The sequence below is a fragment of the Hydra vulgaris genome, chromosome 01, assembly GCF_038396675.1.
Source record: "Hydra vulgaris chromosome 01, alternate assembly HydraT2T_AEP".
NCBI lineage: Eukaryota > Metazoa > Cnidaria > Hydrozoa > Anthoathecata > Hydridae > Hydra > Hydra vulgaris.
The window spans coordinates 54,872,984-54,898,815 of NC_088920.1; the positions used below are offsets into that span (position 1 = coordinate 54,872,984).

Genomic DNA, 25,832 nt, shown 5'->3' on the forward strand with positions numbered 1-25,832 from the left:
TTATATTTATTACAATAAAAAATAGAGTATTTATTTCTAAATAAACCTATTTTTTTTAGTTTTAATAATGAGATATATAACCATCAATAATATAAAATATGAAGTTTTTAGTGATAGTGTAAACGATCAATTTTACATTATTCAAAATGGAAAAAAACAACCTATTTGTCAAGTATTTCCATACAACGCAAAAAGAGGTAATTGTTCTTATGGTTTTTTTTATTTTTATAAGAAAAATTTATTATATTTTATAATACTATTTTTTTCTAGAAAAAGAAATGCAAAAACTAAACAATTTTAGAAATTTTGTCAATGAAAATTTTGTAGATCGTACAAGATTATCTCGCATTCGTCGTAAGTTTTTTTTAACTTTACTATTTTTTCTTATTAACAAAAAAAAAATACATTTTTTTAAAAAACATTTTCTTTTTTTTAGAAAATCCGTATCCACGATCACCACCACGATCGTGAGACGAACGTCTTACAAGAATTGTAACTTACGTTATCATCATATATATATATATATATATATATATATATATATATATATATATAATATATATATATATATATATATATATATATATTGCAAAAAGAAATTACCCCGTCCATTTTACCTTGTGACAAAATGAAAATGCCAAAATGTTTATTTAATGATTGGTTCAAATCTTCTTATCTATGCAAACACTTTTTTATAATTTTTAGAAAGTACCTACTAACATGGGGATGGGAGTCTATATCATCTTTATATAGAAGTTCTCCATTTTTAAATATTGACACATTCACCAATGACTTTGTGTTAGGTAAATCGAATATGCTCAAACGTAGCCATGTAAGTCATACTAGTTTCAACTTAATTAATGACACTATTTGCAGTAAAATACCAACAAATCCATAATAATATAGTACAAGAAAAAGAAACTCTATGGCCTCTGTAGTCCGCGTATTGTTAACAAGCATAAAAAATTTAACATTGATTTTATTGAATCATCAGAAGAACTAAGTGATCTAGATGGAAATATACTCAGAAAGCTTTATCAAGCAAGAAAGATCTACCATTAAGTTCAGGTTATGGTATGCATGATTATGTACATTTACCTGTTGTTAAAAATTTTTTTTTTTCAAATTGTGTGTGTGTGTGGGAAGGTCAAGTCGATGGTAGTCTCTATAATAAATGTTAAAAGCAACTCTCAGTAAGCGCCAGTACAGGAATCAATTATTGCTGAAGATCAAATAACTGGTGAAGAAACTTTTCAAACAAATTCTCTTACAATGAAGCATTATTTGAAAAATGATTATTCAGGATAATCGGTTTTATTTGAAAGAAATTATTCTTTGCTTTCACAAAAAGATTTTGAAGACACTTCAAAAAATCAAATGTTATCTGATACAGTTATCAAATTTTTCCAAGATATGTTAAGAAAGCTAACCCATATGCAGATAGACTTCAAGATCCCATATTGGGACAATTATTAAAGTTTGATGTTCTTGACTCTTTACCATTTGTACAAGTTATATATAATGGGTATTACCATTGGCTTGCCATCAGTACATATGGTTGTACATAAGGTGAAATAAATGTGCTTGATAGTAACTTTCATAGGTGTTTAAGCCTTGAAACACAAAAACAAATATGTGCTCTTTTAAAGTACAAAAAAGATGAGATAACAGTAAAAGTGCTCTCAGTACAGCAACAAGATGGTGGTATTGATTGCGGTTTGTTTTCAATAGCGGTTATTGAATTTATCTTATCACAAAACAGGTATCCAATAGAAGATATTTGGTTTGATCAAAGAAAGTCCTTTCCTGCTTACAAATATGTGGTAAACATATGCGGTAGTGGTGTAGTGGTAGTGCGCTTGCTTCATAAGTGAGAGGTTCTGAGTTCAATCCTCACCTTGTCCCTGGTAGTACCACACTCAACTTGTTTCACCGCGCAGCGGCCTTGTTCGTCAAGGTTTGTGTTTCGGAGATAGAGAGTTGAGAGAGGGTTATACCACAAATAAGTAGCCTCCTTGTCTGTAGTGGCCTTCTCCATCTTTAGGAGGTGAGTTAACCAAAAAAAGAAATTAAAAAAAATAATGCAAGCCTAGATGCTCTCCAAAGGAATTTAAATTAAAACTGTACTGTTCTTGCAGGATGATTTGGATTCCGTCAGATAGAACAATATTTGGAAGGTTTTGTACTACATGTTCGACTTTTGGCACTTACAGACATTGTGCAAACTTTAAACTTTTGTATGTTCATGCTTATCTCAAATAAGAATGTTTTGCAAAGAATTGTTGTGATTGGAACCCCTAATTTTTGGCCCACCCAGCCCTCGATTGAAAATATTTTACTAACTCATTACTTGGAGCAATGAGTTGGTAAAATATTTTCTTTACTATTCTTATCTAAATTTAAATTCATCAACACATTTCAAATTTCATGCAATAACCTCTTAGTGTTCACTTTTTATGACCCTGCAAAGTTTGCAGCCCCCTCAAATTGAGAGTGGTTAAAACTTAATATAGTAATAATTTTCGAAAAATAAGAGATTATTGCATGAAATTTAAACTTTATTGATGAATATAAATTTAGATAAAAAAAGTAGATAAAATATTTTATCAACTCATTGCTCTCATGTTAAGGGCTGGGCAGGCCTTTAAATTAGGATTTTTTTGTTTCCAATCTCCAATCACTGCAATCTAATTACAAATCAAATCAGGAATATGAAGAAATCCAAATTTGAGCATCTTTTTTTATTAAAAAAAAATTTTAAAATTTCTTTTTTTGCCCAGAATAATTTTTAGGGGTCATTTGGAAGCAGTATTACAATTACTTTTGACTACAATTACTTTACTCTGGGTGATATAAATAAAAACATTTTGATAGCATCTTATGAGTTGGATATCTGAAAATTATTAACATTCATAAAAAAAATAGATTCATCAGAAATATGGAGTGCCTGGAAGAACTAATAGAGACCAGCATTAGCATACCAGTTAGGTTAAAAAAATTAGCTATATTAAAAAGGCTTATTTTTATTTGTAGGCAAATGGCTCGATGTTATACTTGTAACCATTGGTTTCATAAGGAATGCAAAAAAATCAACAGTATTTCTTTTGAAAACAAAGATAAATTTTGGAAATGTCAAGATTGCTACAACTTGGTAAGAAACTAATGGTTTGTTATATAAATTATTAATGATTATTAATACCAAATGCAATTAGCTTTAGAAATATGTAAACGAAGATATAAATGAAAGGTTAGTGTACCCGGACACAAAATTTTACAATTTATTAAAATCCTGAAGACCCTAATTTTTTTATTCTGTCTAAATATTTTCCCAAACAGTTTTTTTTGTGTTACTTAACAAAAAAACTACTTCATACAGAAAATGGTTTTTTAATCACAGTCATCACAAATTCTGATGTTGCCTGTTGTGCAATAAACAAAGATATTATTTATTATATATGTGTTTGCTTTTTGTTCTAATAATTAGAACAAACACTTATATAATAAATAATATAAAAAATAAGTATGTGTATTGAAGTTAAGTACTAATTAGAACAAGTTCATATACTAATTTAACTAGTATATGGATTTGTTATAATTAGTAATTGACTTCAATTTACATACTTATTTTTCTTTCCTTTTCGTTTTTCAGTTAAATTTATCTGAATACTAGTTTTACAGAATATTAGTAACCACGGCCGTCAAGAGGGGGGGGGGGAGTATGAAAGGGACAGTTTGTCCCGGGCAGCAGATATCTAAGGGGCGCCAAATAAAAAAAAGGTACCTAAAAAAAAAAGAAAGCTTCCTTCATCTATAATATCGGGAAATTTTTATAAACAAGGGTGCCAATCTGGGTTGCTGTCCAAAAAAAATTACAGCTACAGGTTAGTTAATAATTGGGGATACAGCACTACAAACACAAAAATTCACAGTAAATTTCTTTTAATTAATAAAACCTTTATATATTTTTTCTGTTGAATATCTCTTTATATTTACCAACATTTCATTTCTTTTTAGTGTGGATACTGTTGAGAAACAGTTTGTTGGATACTGTTTCAAGATGGTTTTATTTTAGTAATTTTCAAGATCTGAAATTTACTTGATCATTAACTAACAGTTTAGGAAAGAAAAAAAAATCAACCGAAGGTAAGAATAGTTTCGCTTATTGTTAACATTAAAAAATGGTTTCCATGGTTTCAAATATGCAAATGTAAGATTAAAATTTTTAGCTAAGAGTAAAAGAATACAATCCTAGTGATTAAAACTCAAACCCTAGTTATTCCCTTTTCATTTTATGGTAAGATGAAAACAGTGGTGGGATTCAGCTGGTTCGCACTGGTTCGCAAGAACCGGTTCCTGGACAGTAACATACTCTGCGAACCGGTTACTAAATCCTTGGAAAACGTAACGAAATATAGCGCTTTCGCAATATTTAATTACTCGGAGTTCTCACACAACAAAAATGGCTTCCCTGACAAAGACAAAATACAAATAATCTCTTAAAATTAATATTGGATATTACATTGAAATATTGAAGACAACTTTAATAAAGTAAGTTATTATGTTATAAATAATAGTTTAAATTGATATGAGATCCAAAACTAACAATGTTAAATAGCATTCGATGGACATTATGATCGCCGCAATGTGAAAGAGTCTTAAATTAGTACATGTTGTATTTTTGGTTATTTCTTAGAATAAGTTCTGAAAATGAAGAGACAGCAGAGCATGTTCCACTTTGTACAGAAAGTAAGAAGGTACTCTGGATGAGACTGCTTTATCTTCAGCTACTGATACTCTCTCTCATCTCTGCATGATGCTATGGTAGAAGAAAAAACAGATACCATATTAGTTTCTAATGCAGTGCTACAAGAGAAAATGATTCATCTCAGGATACTATGCTGCAGAAAGAAATGAGTACCACCTCAGCTCCCAACGCTGTTCAGCAAGAGCAACAACTTCCAGACTGATAGAGTATGAAGCAGTATGACTCATTTAAACAAAAATATGATGAATTATGCAGAACAAAAAACTTGGTTGCTTGCATTGCGGAAAATTTGATTCTCTAAATATGAAAGGCGTACATATTTCAATGGAATGGAAAAAGTGTCAAGTATTAGCATCAGGGAAGAAAAAACAACCCAGCAAGCTTTCTTCAGAAACAAAATGAATGAACATTTTACATCCAAAGCTCATGCAATTTGTGTAAATCAAGTTAATGCCTGTAAACATGATACCGTTACCAAAAGCATTGTTAAAGTTAATGAGAAGTACATTAGTTCAACATGCAAAGTTTTCAACACAGTGTATAGCTTAGCAAAAAGGAGTAGGCCATTTAGTGATGTGGAAGACAAAATTGAACTCCAAATTAAAAATGGAATTTTCATTCCCGCAAAACTGTAGTAAAAATTGTATCTCACACTGCAAAGGTAAAATATTTTCAAAGATTATGGAAGAAGGCCATAAAATATGTGTCATTTTCGATGAAGTTTCTACAATATCACGTAAGCCTGTTCTTATAAACTATGTGAAAGTGGAAGATAATGAACTGTCTCCAAAGATTTTCTTGCAACTTGTGGAACTTGAAGGACAAAAAGGAGAAAACATGCACAGGTGTTTAGTAGAAATGTTGAATAGTGTTGGTTTTGGTATGAATTTTTTGAAAAAAGAATCTCATTGCATTTTGCTCAGACGGGGCCAGTGTGATGCATGGACAATCGTCAGTTGGCTGACAGTTGGACAATCGTGTTGGCTGCAACTTGTTATGGTTAATGCCATAAAGGAAATAAAACAAGTTAATCACTTGAAACCTTTAAGGATGAGATATATTCAATCTTTCACCAGTCACACAAAAATCAAATGCTGCTGTACAGTATTGTTCAGCAGCTGGGCCAGGAGATCTTGAAAATAGGCAGAGTTTTAGGACCAAGCTGGGCTGCGCATAGTTTGAGAGCAGCACAAGCAGTGTGGCAGAATTATCCTGTTCTGCATGAGTTTTTCTGTAGCAATGCAAATTTTTTAGGAATAGCTGCATGAATGTCTAACAAATATTTCTTACATGACTTGGCACTCATGTTAGATATACTTCTTGAAATTTCTCTTCTTTCAAATGCATTGCAAGCCAGAAGTGTATCACTGCCAATGGCTGAGAAATTAATTAAAAGGACAGTAAAAGTATTTGAAATGTTCAAGCAAGATATAGGACAACATAAAAAAGAAGTTGATGTAAAACTGGACTCTGAAAACTTCAAGAAAATAGGTTGTACTGACAATTCTAAATTTTTTACAATTTTCTAAGAGAGAAGCTGTCGGATTTTATTATACAGAACATGCAGAAGAGGTTAATGGATTATAACCATTTGTCAAGTAGAGACAATGATAAAGGTTCACATCTTTTGCACGATCTCATAAACTTAGTAAAACCTAAATTATGGAACATTGAAGAGGTCACCATGGATGGAGGCAGAAGAAACACTTTGCATGTTTCAGGAAACTTTCTCCTTCAAAATTGATGTTAATGATTTTAAAAACTTTGTTGAAAGCGCAATACAGAATGATGAAAATTATACCATACCACAAAATATTAGAAAGGCCAAAAGTATCGTGATTACCATAGCTGTTAGTTCAGGAGAAGCTGAACTAACAGCTATGGTATTCACAATACTTTTGATCCCCAATCATCTGTAAAATCATTCTGCTGATGACAGTTCTGTAAAACAAAAAAAGTTGAAAATCCGCAATGAAAATCAAGCTGCTATTTAAAATTACTTGAAATAAATATGTGTATGAGTTGTATTTGTTTTATTTTTATTATAGCTTTCTATTCACTCACTGACAAGTCTGCATTTTTTGATTTTTTGATTTTTTTTTTTTTTTTTGTGGAGGCCAAAACTTCACAGCGCTCTTTGAAGCAATTCTTTTGATCGTGCAGCCCTGAAATTTTACAAATAATCTTTTGCCGACTAACAATAGCTGTATTTGTTACATTTGATTCAATAAGTATTTTAGATTTATGATGCCCCACCTCCCCGTTGGTAAGATCTGGAACTCCGAAAAAAATATCGGAAACCGAGAGGGCATCAAAAAGTGTTAAGTTCAATATAAATTTAATTAAAAATTTTACAAATATTCCACTTGTTAATTTCAGACAAATAAAAATGCGTCCAAAAAAGAACAAATACATCAACCGAGAAGAAGACCCAACCAACATTTAAATTAATAAAAAAAAATATGCTCCAAATATTTTTGTTAATTATTATATACAGAATTCAAAATAAATTTTTATTGAATATTAAACATAATCAATAAGTGTAATAATTCAATTTTATCAAGACTAAAAAGTAGAAAATAAAATAAATAAAAAAAACTTTTAAAAAATAGCTTTCTATTCAATCGACTAAAAAGTAGAAAATAACTTTTTTCTGTTTCTGGTACTTGTGGAAATCATGTACTTAGTAATAATCACTTTTGTAAAGCCAATACTGGAAGACATTGAAGGCAATTCATGTACGTATGTAAACAAACAAACTCATCGAAGTAAAGGAATAGAAAGTTTGGCGCCTTTAGCTTTATGTACATTTAAAACGAATTTGATTTTGAAAGCATCTGACTTAAAAGGTGCCAAACTTTCTATTCCTTTACTTCGATGAGTTTGTTTGTGTACATACATACATGAATTGCCTTCAATGTCTTCCAGTATTGGCTTTACAAAAGTGATTATTACTAAGTACAGGATTTCCACGAGTACCAGAAACAGAAAAAAGTTATTTTCTACTTTTTAGTCGATTGAATAGAAAGCTATTTTTAAAAAGTTTTTTGTTTATATGCATATACATACAGTTGCCAATCTGTAGTACTTACATGCATCTTGCACCAAAAAACGATGGTAGTTCTAATATTTAAGATAGAACCGGTTCCTAAAATATTTGAATCCCACCACTGGATGAATACAATTAGTTTTTTTTGTGTGCATTTTTCAGCACAATGTAGTTTTGTCGCTTGTTATATACCATGTGATATTTAAAATTTTATACAGATTTAGCAATAGAAATTAAAAAAAAGATGCCTGTTTCTCTTTTTGCATGTAAAAAATGTCTCGCAGCAGATCAAGCAAAGGCGGGAATGGCGAGTAGGCGACTACAGTCATGGTAGATGATGTAACTGAGCACGTCGACCATTTCTAAAACAAAAATCATTCTCGGGTTATGTTTGTCTTCCTGCATTTAAAGGACTTAAAATGCCGCCTGTCTTGTGAAAAAAGGGTTTAAAATAAGCGCGAATCAGTGTTTGGAAAAAATCCACAAAAAAAGTTCTTCAACGAGTCTAAACAAAACTTCCCAGACTTGACAAATTAAGTCTATGTTCAAGATGGAACTCTGTGTCACACAGTTAATGCAATACAGAAATGGTTGTCCAAGAACATGAATTTCTCATCAAAAGAAATCTGGAAATCTTTTTTCACTTTGTATGATATTTAATGCATAAAGCATTATTCTGGAAATTTCCAGTAGAAAGAAAGGTTATATGGGTGGTATCACATCCAAAATATGCACAGCTAATATAGAGATGATGGATTCATAAACAACAACGCTAAAATGTTTTGTCTTTTTGTTACCCCTAGATTTTGACTATTGATATGAAAACATCAAATATTTTAAGTGACCCACATTTGTGAAGCTTCTCAGATTTAACATCGCATTTATTATTAACAAAATTTTCAATTTTAATGTAACAAGTCACATGGTATTTCATTTGTGGTTTAAGCTGAAAACATTATTGTACAGAAATTTGCATGGCTTTCAGCAAGATTTTGTGAGGCTGCTGAAAAGATCTTTGCTTTAAGATCACTGATTTTGTTCATTTGGTTAGTCAGGAGATTTTTGATTGGAAGGTAACAGACATTGCTCTTAATCTTTCAATGAGATCACAACAACTATAAGGCTGCCAATGAGTTTCAGACCTAATTTGTATTTTTACAAAATTTATTTAGATCTAAATTAGCCACATCTTGTCCCTGATTATAACTGCTCTGAATTTACCCCCAGGCTAAATTCAGAGCAGATGAAGTGATATAGGTTTGTTGATTCTTTAAATTTGAAATGTATTTGCTTCTTGTTAACATTTCTTCTTTGTACAATAGGCAAACAGTTTTTCTGCTAACTGTCATCATTTTTTGTTTGTATTGCCATTTTTTAAATTTTTTTTTGATTTGGCAAATAAATATTTATCTTTAGTCCATCACAAAGAAGAATTGTCAACTGTAACAAGTAAATAGCAAAAGGTGTTGTCAGCACTTTCCCAGAAAAAAATAAACAAAACTTTTTTCTAGCCTTTTTAATTGAAAATAATTTTTTTTTTAAAGAATGCAAAATAGCTTTACAATAAAGATGTCATGCTGATTTACAAGAATGGGTTAAAATATCTTGCAGTATTGTAAAATACTTTTTGGTTAACTCTTTTGAAATTTATTAGCTTTGCTATATAAAATAAAAAAAAACTTCTATAACAACGGCTTTGAAATAAGCTAAAACTAATTTTTAAAAAAACTTGAGCAAATACCTTTTGCCTTAGAAGATATTTGAAATGATTACTAATTTAAAGTGAGTTATAAAGGGTATAAAAATATTAGTTCTTGTATTCTTGTCTTGACAAGAAGCCAACACTCTCTGATTGCTTGGAGGGGGCATTTAAGCTTGAAAAGGATCTTACTTCTGCTATATCATAGGGTAATCAATGGCTGGTGAACCTTAACTCAGATAAAACTTTTTCAGCTAATCGTTATCACAATCATCTAGATATTCTTATATTTATGAACGGTAATTTATTTGATAAGACATCTACCCTTTATCTTGTAGGATTAACTCTATCTACCCTTTGTCTTGTAGGATTTATGATTTTTCTTGGTTCTTGATCTATAATTTCTGATCTTTCTTGGAAACCATATATCATATTGATTGAAAAATCTGTCCTTGTATGAAATACTGTTGCATATCTGGGGCAAACCTTCCAATGATGCCCTTTTTCTTTTAGACAAGGTGCAAAAACGCATTGTAAACATAGTTGGACCTGCTCTTGCAGCCAATCTTCAACCATTATTACATAGTCGTAATGTTGTCTCTTTCTCTTTTCTATAAATACTATAATGGGCACTGTTCAAAAGAGCTAGTGTCTCTTTTGCCATCTGCTAAAATTCATTCTCATGTTACTTGTCATTCAATCAAGTCTCACTTTTAACTGTGACTTCATCAAATCATCATTCAATTTTCTCCCTTCATCTTGTTTGCCTGATTTATATAATTTGAAATCTTTTTAGTCATCTGTTAATTATTATCTTGCTCTATAAACTTATCTTTTTTTCCCATAACTTCCAACTCTAATAGTGGTTGCTTGCAGCCTTGTTGGAAGTGAAGATGTTATAAAAAAAAAGTTTTATAGAGATTTAAAAAATTATATTATTTTTAATTTAATATTTTGAGATCCTAAAGGTGAACATTCTTAAACAAAGCAATTTTCCCTGTTTTTTTTTTTTTTAATTTTGTTTAATTTTTTTTAATTTAATTAAATTAAATTTTTTTTTAAATTCTGATTCACTCCTAACAAGGCTGCAAGCAACCACTATTAAGTTGGGAGTTACTAGAGAAAAAAGAATACAGTTATAGAGCAAGGAAACAGTTGACAGAAGACTTGAAAAGTTGTAGGTTGTATGAGACAGGAAAACATGAAGAGGGGAGAGAGTTTCAGAGTTAAAATGCAGGGAAAAAAACTAGACAAATAAAAGTTTTTAGAGAATGAAAGGACAGATATAGTAAATGAATGAGATTTTGCTGAATGATAAGTCAAACGATAAACAAGATCTAAATAGGAATAGGCCCCAAGATTATTTGAAAAAAAAAAGCTTCTTTAAAAAATGCACGTTTTTAATGTGTCATGTTTTTAATATTTTATGCCTAATGTTTAAATGTAAAGAAAATTTCTCACCTTGTTTATTTAAATCTTTAAAGTTTCAAACCTAAAAATATATTTTTTGCATCAAATACAACCTTAATGCCTTTTTTTCTGTAAAATGATAAACTAGTTACTTCTCAATTAGGTTCTTATCTCGAAAACAAAATAGTATTATCAAACTTTGATTTTTCTATTAAACTGAATTATGGTTCATTTAAACAGAAGCTTTAAATGCAGTCAGAACCATATAAAATGGCTTATATTTTATGTTAATGCTCTTCATCTGATCAATATTATATCTAACTATAATAATTACCACAGCACAATATTACAATACTATTTTAACAATAACTAAATTTAATAGTACTATCTAACGGTTTTAAAAAATAAATTAAAAGTAATTATCTTTTTTTTCCCCGAAATATGACTCAACAACATTCAGTTAGCAATGTAATGAAACTATTTGAATTATAACAATCTAGTAATGTTTTAATAACTTTTAGTTACAGTAGAGAAAATTGCATTTATTTTTTTAAGATTTCAATAACTTTTAATGATGAAGACTTTATAGCAGGTTAATGATGAATAGCATGTTAATTCAGAAACATTTTAAAATAAAATTAGTGTTACCTTAAAATTTTATTGATTTCTTAAATCTGTCTCTTTTGATTTGTAGGTTTTTATACCTGACCAGTTAGTTTATGATTTAAAAGATAAACATCTTACAGAGGTTTTAACTATTAAAATCATATCTAAAAGTACAAAAGTAGCTTAGATCTAAATCACTAAAAAGAAAAAGGATTTTAACATATTAGTTTTCAATTTTTAAAACATAACAACTTTCCTTTACAATAGTTATAAAATAAAATGCTTAAATAGCCTCATTAAAATAAACTAAAACTTATTTGCAGGGAATACCTATTAATTTGGTTTCTAAATATTTGAACTAATTACTCACATTAAGTTGCAGATCTCATCTGAAAAATTGAAAAACTATATTATTCTTGAATGCCATTTTTTGATGTTTAGTGAGGTAGATCTCCCAATGGAGCAATGTTTTATATCTTTTGCTAATTAAGATATAACTATTATTGAATAACCATGTACAAGTCGCTAAATAAGATACTAAGTCTAGATAAAAAGACTAAATAGATAATAGTCTAGATAATAGACTAAAAAGATAATCTTTCTAACTATACTTGCTCCCCACTATGAATACTGTGCTTTTATTTTTCTTGGTACAAACAATAATAATTTAAACACCTTAAAAAAACTAAAAAACAAAGTAATGAGAATCATACTTACTCACAAAACAAAAATGTTAAAATTGCTTGGATGAATCAGTGAAAAAAACTAAATAATTTTTAAATCACTATGTTTAATTCACAATGTTACATCAACTTAAAATGATATTTTTAAACAGTTCTATTTAAAAAATTGTGAGTTATATCAACATAACACTAGACAAGCTAGTTATTTTCATAGAAGTAGTCGAAATAATAAAGCAGGGCAGAATTTATCGTTTGTGTGTGGTTTGAAAGTATACCATGAAACAGCTTGTGGATTTGTTCAACTGGACTCCGAAAAATTCAAAAAAAAACTACTCCAAACATTAAATATTACTCCAAAAAAAAATTGATTAATAAATATATATATTTCACATTTTAATTTAAATATTATTTGTCATAAACGCGAACAGTATGAGTCAAGCCACCTTTGTTTTACTTATTAATGCGGTAAATATACCGTATTTATTTTACTTTGCCGCATTTACAAATTTTGTTCTAAATAAAATAAAATTTGTAAATGCGGCAAAGTAAAATAAATACGGTATATAATAAGCAAAAAAAAAATACGGTAAGCGAAAATATATAATAAGCAAAATAAATAAAATAAGCAAAAAAAAAATACGGTAAGCGAAAACATCGACCTACTTTGGAGTTATGTTAACGTCTGCTAACCGATTTTATTATACTGATAATATATCAATAATTAATTGCAGGAAATAAATCTAAATGTTTTTTTAAAAGTTGCGTATTTATTTGTCTAAACTCTCGTATTATATATTATTAGGAAATGGCTAAATGTCGTGAGCGAAGTAAAGATCATGTTTCTGAACAAGGAGCTAAGTCACATTTTTATTGTTTTGAGAAAAAAAAATCTTGGAAAGTCTTATTTGAATACCAATAATTTTTTAATAAAGTATAATTAGAATATCAATAACTTTGTAATCGTAAATAGATAAAAAAAAATTTTATTCATACTAACATATTTAGATTTGTATTTTTTCAATAAAGAATGTGATTGTTGAAAAAACTCAATTTTGAAAAAATGGACCTACCTCCCTTTTATAAAAAAGCAATTAAATCATCAAACGTTTTAATGATGAGTTATATTAATTTAATTATAAGATTATTATATTAAATAAAAACAAATATTTTTCTAAGTGTTTAGATAATTCTACATGAAGTAAAATTCCAATAAAATTTAAAATACTTTGTTATATGAAGTTTTTATTGCAATATATGTTCGTTTTCACGTATTACATGATTAAGCGTTTTCCCTAAAAGATTTTTGATATCCTTTGATATTTAAAACAACCTCCCTCAGTTGGTGTATGTATACTAGGGTTATAACTTTTTCCTTATCTTAGTTAGCCCAGTAAAAAAACATTTGTAAGTAACTAAAAATTTGAAAAAATTTGTAAGTAACTAAAAAATTGAAAAAATTTGTAAGTAACTAAAAAATTGAAAAAATTTGTAAGTAACTAAAAAATTGAAAAAATTTGTAAGTAATTAAAAAATTGAAAAAATTTGTAAGTAATTAAAAAGTAATAAGTTAATTAATAAGTTAATTACTTTTAAGTTAAGTAATAAGTTAATTACTTTTTAAAAAACCTTTTTCAAGTAAATAAAACCAATGATTTTTTAGTTACTTTAAAACCAAATAACATTTCAGCTTGCCTAGTTTTATAAATCTTAGTTCATGGTTTAGTTTTGATTTTACATTATTAACTTAGTATTTAGAATTTAAATTATGCATATTGATTGCATTATAGATGGGATCTTTCCAAATAGTTTTGTTTATGCTGATGAGATAATTCTCATAGCTCCTTCTAAGCTTTCTCTAATGACTAAGCAATGACTTTTTAACCCAAACAAAAATAGAAAATTTTCTTACTTTCATTTCCATATTTGAGTGTAACAATATCTGGGCCATTTAGTAAAAAAATATTTATCATATAATATAGATATAAAAAAGAGTACAAAATCTATATACTTGAATGAACATTCTGATAAGCCACTTTTACAGGCACTCAACCCTAGTTAAAGTTGAACTATTCCAATCACATTGCATATTCTTATAAAATGCTCATCAGTTTATATGTATATATTGAAATTAGGCATCTAAGGCTTTCTTTTTTTATTCTATATGTTATTTTTGTACTTCTGACTCCTTTTAACCCTGATATCTTTTATAGAATACTGCTGTTATATATGGAGTGATTTCTTATGACACCCTTTTTTATTTTTTTAAAATTTGTAAAAATACAAAAAAAAAAAATTATGATCAAGTTTGCCTTTAAGAACTGTCTCAACATTGTAAGTTTGCACCACTTTTCTACACATGCTTCTACCTAATAATAAATTCTACCCTGTTTCTTATTATTAAGTGGTTAGTCATTCAAAAGTCAAGACACATTCTTTATCTGTAGTTGTTAAAACACAACCTTAAACAGTGGTTGTTCCTGCTTGATAAAATTATTTTTCATTTTTATATAACAAATGCCCATACTTCTGAATCCTCTCTTTTTGATGTTTTACTGGTTTATATAATTTGCAGATTTTATAGTATTTTTTAATCATTTTCTGAATATTAACCTTAAGTATTTACCTTGTAACTCCCAACTTAAATAAGAACTGTTTGTCCATCAACTAATAGGCTAAGTTATATATATATATATATATATATATATATATATATATATATATATATATATATATATATATATATATATATATATATATATATATATATATATATATATGTATATATATAATTTCTTTTTTGTTTGATTGTTGATATTTTTAATCATTATTTGTTTCTGATTTTTTTAGATTAAACTTTAGATATATTTATTTTTAAACACGAAACTTACTCTAACCTGCATGAAAGTCATTTGAAGCTCTAAAAATGATAAATTTCAAAAGCATTGTTGTAACTGTGTTGTCTGCTATCCTTATACCCAAAATTTACTTATGGTTAACAAGTAACGCTGTGGGAGTTCAGTTTTATAATGTCTATCCTGGAATGTGTAAATCTATTCCTGGTATTGTCTGCGGGTCTGAAAAAATTACAGTGACTTCCGATGGACTTGCTTTTTTTACTAGTGGAATGAAAGGTGCATCAAATTGTGATCATCGTTATCTGCATGGTCGTATTTATTTATTTGATTTTAAAGATCCAGAAAAAGGAGCAACAGAACTTTTTTTGAAGAGTAACAGTATATTACCCAGTAGTTTTAGTCCCCACGGGATGGACTTGTTTGAAGATTTAAAAAATAATTTAATTAAACTGCTGGTGATCAATCATGCTAATCATAGCGAGAGTGTTGAAGTTTTTATTTTTAAACGTAGTGAACCTTCTTATTTGGATCATGTAAAAACTTTAACTGATAAAAAGTTTGTTTGTCTTAATGATATTGCTGTTATAAATGAAAATATATTTTATGTTACTAATTATCTGAAGTACTGTCAATATAACGAATTTGCTTCATTGCTTTTTGAAATTGGTTTAAAAATGCCCACATCTAATATAGTTTACTATAATGAAGGAAGCACTTTAGTTGCAGCAGACGGGTACTCCTCATTAAACGGTATAGCCATAAGTAAAGATTTCTCCATTGTTTTTGTATCTTCAACTGCAAATAATACTTTATCTGTTTTTAAACGCGAAGCTAAATCAGGAAAACTTTTACTTCATAATGCAATTGATATTTCATATAGTCCTGACAATGTTTACATTGATCATCAAACTGGTTTTTTATATGTTGCAGTCTTAAAAAAACCACTTCATTTCTTCTTGGCAGTAAGAAACTTAACTCTCAACACTGGAACTGGGATAAAAATTGTGCCTGACTCTAATCAATGGAAAAATGCTGATGTAACTGAAGTTTTTCATGATAATGGTCAGCTTATTCAAAGTGCAAGCATGATAGTTTTTTACAAAAATCAATATTTAATTGGTTCGGTTTATAACACATTGGTTTACTGCCGCACAGATAATATCTAAATGATATTATTTGTGCACATAAATCTTATTGTTAAATGAGATTTTATCTTCAACTCTTTTTCGCCCCTTCTCCTTAAACCTTCCATGCCTTTTTAAAAAAAAGAAAAAAGTTTATATTTTTTCAAAGAAATTTGTTTTCTAGGAAATAATCTGATTTCTTTCTGAAAAAGGTTTCTTAGATACACATTTGTTAAATGCTCTTTTAATACTCTTTGTGTGTGTGTGTGTGTGCGTGTGCGCGCGCGTGTGTGTGGTGTGTGTGTCAACTTAACACTCTTTTATAACTTTAAAGTTTAATGTTGTATTTTTCTTACGTATTTTATAAATCACCAGCTCGTTTTTTTATAAAATAAGATCTTTTTAATCTAATAAATGTTTTTTCTTTTTTTGTAAATTGAACAACGTTATTTTTAAAATCAGTTATTTTATTGATTTTTACTTGTTTGAAATAATACATTACAGGTCCGTATAGTTCCCAATAGCATACAATACAGGTCCCAATAGCTTTTTTTGGTGTTTGAGATATGTAACTCTCAGACATGCAAACTTCAAATTCTTGTGTGTTCATACTAATGACAACTGAATATTCAAAAAATCGTAGTGATTGGAGTCTGAAAACAAAAATGCTCTAAAAAAGTGTTCCCCTATTTTAAACATAAAAACAATGAGTTAAAATATTTATTACTTTTATACTAATCTATTTTCATAGGCAGGTTTTTAAATTTATGTTTAATTATTTGTTACCATATTCTGTTTTTCACACAATTGCACACTAGCTTTTCTTCTTAGAATTTGGTGAACCATCGTATACGCACAATGTGCGCTGATCAAAAAACGCATTTAGTTTTTGAAATGCGTTCTCAAATTGGGTGGCGCATAGGTTCTAGCAATTGCAATTTACTTGATGCCTTCCTGTAAGTTGAGTTAAATAAAATAATAGTAGAGTATTATTTAGGTTTTAATATAGTTTTATAAACTGTTTTTACTAATTTACTGTTTCTTACACTTAGTATAAATCAGTGAAATATGAATATGCTGAGTGTTGCTGGAGTATAACTTAAACTTTAAAACGATTTTATTTTGTTCGTAATTGTAATTCGATGCTTGTAAATATAAAAATTAGAGGATTTTAAACTACGTAGTTTAAAGAATTTTACGTAATTTAAATTCCTTAAGACCTTAAAAAATCAAATCTATCTCTTTTTGTTAATAAATGAATGACGTTAATAAATTTCTAAATGACAAGCTCACACAAGATTAAGTTTTGGTTATTAGAATAAGAGATGATAGCTTGCTTGAGCCATAATCATGTTAATACTTGTAAAAAAGACCAAGTGGTGAAAACTTCCTCACAGGAAAGGTATATGTGGCCAGAGCGTGTATAAGCGAAAAAAAAGTTTGAAATCTTAAACGAATTGATGATGGATTTTACCGCATGGGTATACCACACGATGTAGTTTACTTTATGTGGTACACATGGTTATGACACTTAATAAGATATAAACTTTAATTACATTTGGCTATTAAATGGACGATGTAATGTGGTCAACACAATAATTATATCATATTTAAAAAAAGTATATTTGGTTTACATGTGATCATAGTGTTTAACATTTCTTTGTATATTTAAGCAGATTTTGTAATGAATATTTTTGAGAGTTGTTATCCAAAGTAAACCTTTTTCCTTAAATTTTTAAATTTCAATTTACTTAGTTAAGGAAAAAAGCATCATAATGCATTATATTTGCTGCAAGAAAGCAGCAATTAAAAAGATTTTTTTTTTCCTTAATTAAAAAGATTCTAAAATGGCGGATAACTTTAGCAAACTTCCATTTTTATCGAGTTTTTTTACTACTTTAGTTATACATATCAAAGGAGATTTTTTATAGCTACTGTTCAAAGACGTTTAAAAAATATTAGATAAAGAGGTTCGAGAGGCCATCACCATTTTAATACATTCATTATTTTAGTTTTAGTTGTCATTTCCGGTACACACATGTCCTGCAATCTTCGTCTAGTAGATTCCATCCCATCAGTTATCAAACTTCCTCCTTTGCTACTCTAGCTTGCTGACTCTTCAGATAAAATATTCATTGCATTTTGCTTCGTAAAAGAATAAAAAAACAACATGTAACAACTTCAACATAAACAGTAGCGTTCAGGATTTCATTAAAAGATAAATGCATAGTAAATATTTCATGTTTTAGGAAATTAAATGTAAGACTTTTAGAGAGTATGATAAGAAGGATACTTACATTTTTTGGCGGTTGTGGTACTGGAAGGCTGTCATTATGTGGGATAGGTGCTGCAGATTATGATATGTCTAGATATTGAAGAGCTTTTCTCTTCTTAGTTTTATTGTACTTTCTAATATCAATCATACAAAAGTAACAGTCATTGTTATGATTCTTTGGCTCTCTTCATACTCAGGGTACAATGATAAACATTGCCTTTCTTCTACCTTGTAACAATTTTACTAGAGTATTTTGGCAATTTCCATATTCACCTTAGGGGCCCATGCTGTGAACTCCTGCTAATTATCACAAAGTTGTTACAAAGGACTCCTTATGTGGCCTCCACATTAAAAGCAATAGTACCATCCACGCACAACTTGTCACTGTTAATACTGTATTTTTTACAGCTGTTGATGGAATCAGCCTCTCTGAAAACATAATAAAACATTTATATGTTTATCAGACATAAATAACACGAGTATTTATCGTAATAGACATGAATAAATGTAACACAGATTTGCGACTACGTCAGCCTAATAGATGCAGAAAAGGTGTGAGGCTGGTCAAAATAGTAAGACGACAAATACTTTTAAAAGATCGAAACAATTTTATGGTAATAATAATTTTGAAAATAAATTTTTTAAGTTACAATCGACAAGTTTGAAGAGAACTTTACTCTATTATAGATAGTGCATATTACTCTAAGCTGTTTCTTCTCAAGAGAACTTTACTTAATAAAAGATAGTGCATATTACTCTAAGCTGCTTCTTCTCAAGAGAACTTTACTCTATAACAGATAGTAAATATAGATACAAAGATTTTCTGGAATCACAAATGCACACCAAAAAAACAAACGGAGACGATACTATAATATTTTACAGTTGTTAATGGAACCAGCTTCTCTGAAAGCAATCACAGTGTTTAGAAGGCATTACTACCAACCAGTTTCAGAACCATTAAACTGAGATTTAGAGCTATATTTTATTTTGTAAATATCAAAAAGAATTGAATAGCTACTATTAAACAGGCAAAAAAAACTACTAATGATTCAAGTGAAGAAGATTCACAGTTCCATTACTCTATAGGGTTTTTTTTTGCCTATAGGCAAGAAACAATGTAATACAAGTTTACATCTACGCCATTTTAGCAGTAGGCAAACTTGATATATAACAAGATTTTATTAAATAAATGTTCTAATTCAATTGTTGATACTGTAACGTTGATGTCATTATTTCGTTTTTTCAGCAAATGACCAAATGATACCTTTTAAAACCAAGCGTAGTTAAATACGTCAGTATATGCCCACAAAAATTAACTAATAGGGTTTCAAAAACTTTTTTAGAGCAGGAAAGACAAAATTGCTATATTTACTTAGGTGCTACTAGTACAAGTGGCTAAACTTGTGGTTTAGAGGATCTAATACTAAGACTAATCAAAAAAGTATACAAACATAGTCCGTATTTTCTTTAAAAACTGGTTTTCTACATTACCATTGGTTAATAAACTAAAAAAATATGGGAACATTTGCCTCAGGAGCTTTTTTTAATAAATTTACTACTAATAAGACTTTAAGCAACCACTATTAAGTCCACTATTAACCACTATTAAATTATTAGAAAATAAATAATATTATTGAAGAGCAAGAAAACCGTTAATAGATGACTTAAAAGTTTTTTTTTTTTAATTTTTGTTTTAGATGCCCCAAGAAAACCTAACGGTCTTGTCACAGAACACCGCGTAAGAGCATTTAAATAGTAAATTCACGCCTCACCTCAGAGCTTGACTCGAACCCGGAACTTCTTGCTTCTAAATCAAGCGCTTTAACCACTGCGCCACGGCCACTTAGTTTGTAAGAATTGGAAAAACATGAAGATGGGACAGTGGCGCAAGCTTGTCAGAGATAGCAGATCTTTTTTTTTTTAGGTGCCCCAAGAAGTCCTAACGGTCTTGTCACAGAGCACCGCGGAAGTGCATTTAACCAGAAAGTTTACGCCTCCTTTCTTACCATGACGCGGAAATTTGTCCAGAGCTCGTTTCGAATCTGGATCTCATGCTTATTAAGCAAGCGCTCTAACCACTGCGCCACGGCCGCACTATCTTACTAAATTTACATTGCATTTTTTGGACCTTGTATAAAAAAAATAAGCATTATTAGAAGAATCAGCACAAGTAACAACAGCCCCGTAAATATTCAATGGCTAAATTTAATTAGACGTACACAGACATTTTGAGCGGTTCATTGTAGTTTTGCTAATCGGTTACTTGGTGGATCATCAATCATGGTGGATTATCAAGTGATAATTTTTTGTACGCACAAAAATAAGTTAAAACCTCTCCATTGTCAACAGAAGCATGTACTCAACACCGTTAATGCAAGTTCTCAAACCTTTTTGTCTTGTTTGTTCTCGGTGATAACAAACATATTTTTTTTCCGGTCTGCAACATTTGCTTTTAAACAATATGATATGTTAAGTTTTAAAAGATATGTTAAGTTTAAACAATATCTATATATATATTGTTTAAAACTTAACATATCTTTTGCGATGAAGTATGAAAATATGTATATTCAAATAAAAAATATATATTAATCTATGATAATTTAAAGACCGGAATTTTAGTTGAATAGCTTTATGGCATTATAAAATAGGGATGGCTCATATCACAGTAGTGTTTGAATTTTGAGCTTAGACTTTTAAATAAACCTTAAGAGGTTTAACTTTAAAAGTCTAACTAGTCGTATGTCAATTTGTGCGTTCTTCACACTCATACTAATAAAAACTTTCATATAAAATGGAAAAAACAGATTTTAAACTTGAAATAACTAATTTTTTTCGACCTTTAATATGTTTGCAGACATATGACTGGTTAGAAATTAAACATATAACTTAAAACTTGTTTGAAAAAGTTGTTTTCTCAGTTTAATGTTTTATCTTCATTGAGAGCAGCACTATTTTATACCAAGATATGGTCCATCAACTATAAAGCAAAATTTTATATCTAAACTTGAGTAATTAAAAAAAAATTTTACTTTGTTTGATTTTAGACAAACTAAAGCGCTAGGAGAAAAAAAAACTTTTTTTTCTAAAAATTTTTTGGGTTAAAAAAATGCAGCGAAACATAACCTTATTATAAAAACGCAAAATTCGTGTATTTTCCAGTACATGCATTAACCGCGTTGAGTAGCACGTCTTATAAATTTAAAAGATCGTTTTACTCATGCAAAGCCTCTTTTATTTAACATGAACATTCTTAATATTTATGAGGTTAATATTTTCAACGTTATTTGTTTTATGTTTAAATGTAAAATTAATTTATGTCCAGTTTCTTTTAGTGATTTATATTCATGTAAAGAAAAAAAAATATATACTTCGAAATAATAATTTTATACGACAACCAAAATGTAAAACAAATATCGGCAAATCCTACATTCCATTCCGTGGAGCATTTTTATGGAACAAAATAGTCTTAAAAAATTTTGATTTTACTCATGAATGGAGTTATCCAGTATTTAAAAAAAAACTAAAAGAAATAATTTTTAAAATTGATGCCATATTTCTTTATTTTTGAATGCTTGGTTTTGATGGCTTCATAAGATAGCTTTATATTTTAGTTTTGAATATATTTGACCACTAACAATATTTATATTTTTGTCAAGTCAAGAGTTTTTATCTTGTAACTTTATTTTATTGTATTTAACGTTCTAGCGGTTCTCGATGACAAGACCTAGTAGTCTTCTGCGAGTCTCCGCGTTCTTTATATTAAAAAATATATATATATTTTAGTATTTATATAATATATTTTAACGATTTATTTTAACATGTAACACGAGTTTTATTCAGATTGTAATAAAAAGAACAACAACAAAAAAAAAAATAATGATAATAATCCGGACCAAAAGTGAGTAATCGGTTACTTGTTGAAGCGCCGCCATAGTAGCTAGTTGATGACTAGCTACTACAGTATTGTGAAAAAGTTACGAACCACTTAATTAAAGAAAATATACATTTTTTTCCAATAAAATTAATTTTTATTCTAAAGATAATAAAATAGTCTTTTTTTCAAACATATTAAATAGAACATGAGAAAAAAGAAGATATATATTTTTTTGAAAATTAATTAATCGATCCTATAAAAAAAAGGACTAAATAATATGTGTTGATTTTTTTAAATATTTTTTGTGTGAAAAAGTTAAGAACCACAAAGAATTTTTTGTGCTAAATGCGGCAGAAACGTCTTTTTTTAATTTATTTTTACCTTTTTTTGTTTAAATATTCTTTTCTTTTGAAAAAATGAGCGGAAAAGCTATTACCTATGAAGATCGTGTAAAAGTGGTGCATTTTCACGAGGAAGGTAAAACCGCTCGTGAAATTGGAAAAATAATAAAGCGATCACATAGTTCGGTGCTACTATTCATTAAAAGATTCATAGACTATTCATTAAAAGATTCAATTACTATTCATTAAAAGATACTATTCATTAAAAGCTACTATTCATTAAAAGATTCATATACTATTCATTAAAAGATTCAATCTTACGTTGATCGTCATCGTTCTGGAAGATTGCGTTTGACGACACCCAGGTTGATAACCGAAAAAACTGAATTATGATTCGCTGGCAGCCTTCAGAAAAATATAATCTCGATTGTATTGTTCAAAGAACAAAACAAGGTAGCGGGTCGGTTGGAATATGGTGCTACATGCCATAATATGGTCTCAGTATGTTTAAACTATTTGATGATCGACTCAACTCAATTTATTACGTCGATATTTTAAATAACAATTTGTTACCATCAATTTACACACTCGAGCAAAGCGTTAACGTAAACCGGGGTAACTTTGTACCAATTTTGATAAAGAAGATAACTTTTTGAAAAAGAGGAACATTTTCCCAAAACAATTTTGATGCTCAAAGTTGTGCATGACTAATGTCATTTAATTAGTAAAATGGTGTGTTCATTGTACTCACCAAATCCAAGATTTTATGGAAATAATGAGGTGTTCTATGTTACCCGGCAATGGGGTAACTTTGTCATAGTAAATTGTTTTTTAGCACCAAATGTAAATTAAATTTTATCGACCATATTTAATGTAATTTAAACTTACAGTTAGCCTTTATTTCAAAAATGGGTACTTAAAAGATGTCAAGAAATTAAAAAAGAGTCAATAAAAATAAATATAAACAGTATTGAAGAAACATATTAGCTAAAATAATTTGATTTTTTTAAATTATTTTTTAAACAAATGATTAAACAAAATTACTTCTTTTTTTTTATTAAATGTCAGAAAAAACAAAAAATAAGAGAGTACTAAAGAATAAACAAACAATTTGTAATATAAACTGCTTTTTTTTTTTTAAATTTAGACATCTCTTCAGTAATCTATCATAAATTCAATAAAGACTGATTTACCTTCAGATGCTGTTTCTGTTTCACTATCGTATTCTACAAAAATAGATTTTCCTGGTTCAATTTTAAGTCTTTCTTTGGATATATTTTTTATTCTTATTTTTACTTTGTGTTACATCTTTCTTATCACCACCTTTATTTTTTTTTCTCATTTAATTTGTCTAAAAGGCTTTGGTCTAAAGCTTTACGAGGACTCAAGACGTTTTCACTTGGTTATTTGATATACACAGCATTAGGATTAAATGGCACCAAACTATAAGCTCTAAATCCACTTATTAAATTTTTTCTCGAAAATTCATTTATGGATGTTATTAAATCATTCAGCAACTAAGAGAAATCTTCTTTTGGTAACGTTGCAAATCTTTTACCACGAGAAGTAAGTTTCTAATCCAGATTTATACTTCTCCATGCATTTTTTAATGGTGCAAAGAATGCAACATCAATAGGTTAAAGCAAATGGGTTGAATTGGGCAGAAGGCATATGAATCTAATGTTATGCTTTTCACAAGAATGAACAACTTTTTGACTTGAATGGGAAGAGAGATTGTCACCTATTAATACTTTTTTTCCCAGTTTGTTTCTTACGCATGGCAATAATGTTTGAAAAAACCAATCCTCAAAAGTAACTTCATCAAACCAGCCAGATTGGGTTTTATTAAAGCGAGATTTTTTTGGACCATGTTTTATCCATAAATTGTATAAATGTGTGCTTTTAAAAACTGTGTATTCAGGGCCGTACCGAGCCAATTTTGCGCTTCGGGCAAAAAAAGGAAATTGCACCCCCCCATTTTAGCCAAACTAGACAAACGTTCTTGGCCCATTGTTGACCTCTTGTAGTTTTTTATGAGCTTAAGTTCACTGAAACTTCTCTCACGCGTAGCAACTGTGACTGGTATGGTGAGGAAGATGCGAATAGCAATTGCCGTGTTGGGATAAGCATCGGTCAAAGAATATTTATAAATGAGCTGCAAAATGTCGATCGGGCTAGATTTTTCAAAGATGATCTGAATTCTGTTTTTGTCCATCATTGCGGCATCTTGATATTTAAAGCTTGCCATTTCTGACTGGAAATCGGAAGAATCTAAATCTGCCTTGTAAATTTGAGATAAATTGACAGCTTTTTTCTTGAGTTCATCCACTGAACTTTTAGAGAGTGAATGCCCATTGAGGAAGTCAAAATCAGAGGATACAGCAGACACAGCTTCAAATCGCCACTCAATTTGTAAAATAATGCTGTCAAATACAAGGTTGCACTGAGATCTGAATTCTGTTTTTGTCCATCATTGCGGCATCTTGATATTTAAAGCTTGCCATTTCTGACTGGAAATCGGAAGAATCTAAATCTGCCTTGTAAATTTGAGATAAATTTACAGCTTTTTTCTTGAGTTGAGCCCATTGAGGAAGTCAAAATCAGAGGATACAGCAGACACAGCTTCAAATCGCCACTCAATTTGTAAAATAATGCTGTCAAACACAAGGCTGCAATGAGATCTGAATTCTGTTTTTGCTTTGAGAAGGTGAGAGTCATTTTCAGCTTCATAAAGTGCCATCCGCTTCACTTTGCGCTTCCTCTTGATTGGAAAGTCACCATCAATTTTGCTCTGGTAAGCTTTTTCTGTGGCATCTTTGATAATGTTGTCCACCCCAACATCTCGAAGATTCTGAATGGAAGCCTTCAATCCTTTCATTTTTTTGCGGTAATGTCAATTGAAATGGTTTTTAACTGAAGCAGTTTGTTTTCCCTGTCAATTAGGAAAAGAATTTGACACCAGAAATCCAACAAACACAAAAAACACAAAAAATCAATTTGAATGAGAAGTTCTTTTGCACTGCTAACTGTGACAGCATTTGTCATGTGATTGTGGATTATGGATTCCAAAACTTGAAGAACGTCTTTGATTTGTCTGTGCAATGGTGTGATTGCTTCTTTTTTGGTAGACCATCTTGTGTCACTGTTTCCC

The 25,832-nt window shown here is 29.3% G+C and overlaps 2 protein-coding genes across 3 annotated transcripts; both read left to right on the forward strand.

Annotated features, from left to right (window-relative positions):
- Positions 1 to 31: 31 nt before the first annotated feature.
- LOC136075447 (uncharacterized) lies at positions 32 to 13,212 on the forward strand. Of its 2 annotated transcripts, XM_065788683.1 has the most exons (6): positions 32 to 197; positions 271 to 354; positions 437 to 492; positions 3,034 to 3,151; positions 4,015 to 4,143; positions 13,015 to 13,212. In XM_065788683.1, exons 1-3 carry the CDS (start codon positions 68 to 70, stop codon positions 469 to 471), a joined length of 249 nt encoding a protein of 82 aa, XP_065644755.1. In that variant the 5' UTR covers positions 32 to 67; the 3' UTR covers positions 472 to 492; positions 3,034 to 3,151; positions 4,015 to 4,143; positions 13,015 to 13,212. The 2 variants fall into 2 exon arrangements, with proteins under 2 accessions (XP_065644755.1, XP_065644754.1); XM_065788682.1 differs by having other exon boundaries at positions 271 to 492.
- A 1,816-nt stretch (positions 13,213 to 15,028) lies between these two features.
- On the forward strand, positions 15,029 to 16,606 carry LOC100211341 (serum paraoxonase/arylesterase 1). Its single transcript, XM_065788681.1, has one exon. The coding sequence runs from the start codon at positions 15,136 to 15,138 to the stop codon at positions 16,231 to 16,233; it is 1,098 nt and encodes a 365-aa protein (XP_065644753.1). The 5' UTR covers positions 15,029 to 15,135; the 3' UTR covers positions 16,234 to 16,606.
- The last annotated feature ends 9,226 nt before the right edge of the window (positions 16,607 to 25,832 follow it).

Bases quoted from the DNA above. Each gene is read 5' to 3' on its own strand.
- LOC136075447 (XM_065788682.1), top strand. From the start codon at position 68: ATGAGATATATAACCATCAATAATATAAAATATGAAGTTTTTAGTGAT. The intron at 493-3,033 runs GTAACTTACGTT...TTTTATTTGTAG, and splicing joins ACGAACGTCTTACAAGAATT to GCAAATGGCTCGATGTTATA. The intron at 3,152-4,014 runs GTAAGAAACTAA...ATTTCTTTTTAG, and splicing joins GTCAAGATTGCTACAACTTG to TGTGGATACTGTTGAGAAAC.
- LOC100211341 (XM_065788681.1), top strand. From the start codon at position 15,136: ATGATAAATTTCAAAAGCATTGTTGTAACTGTGTTGTCTGCTATCCTT.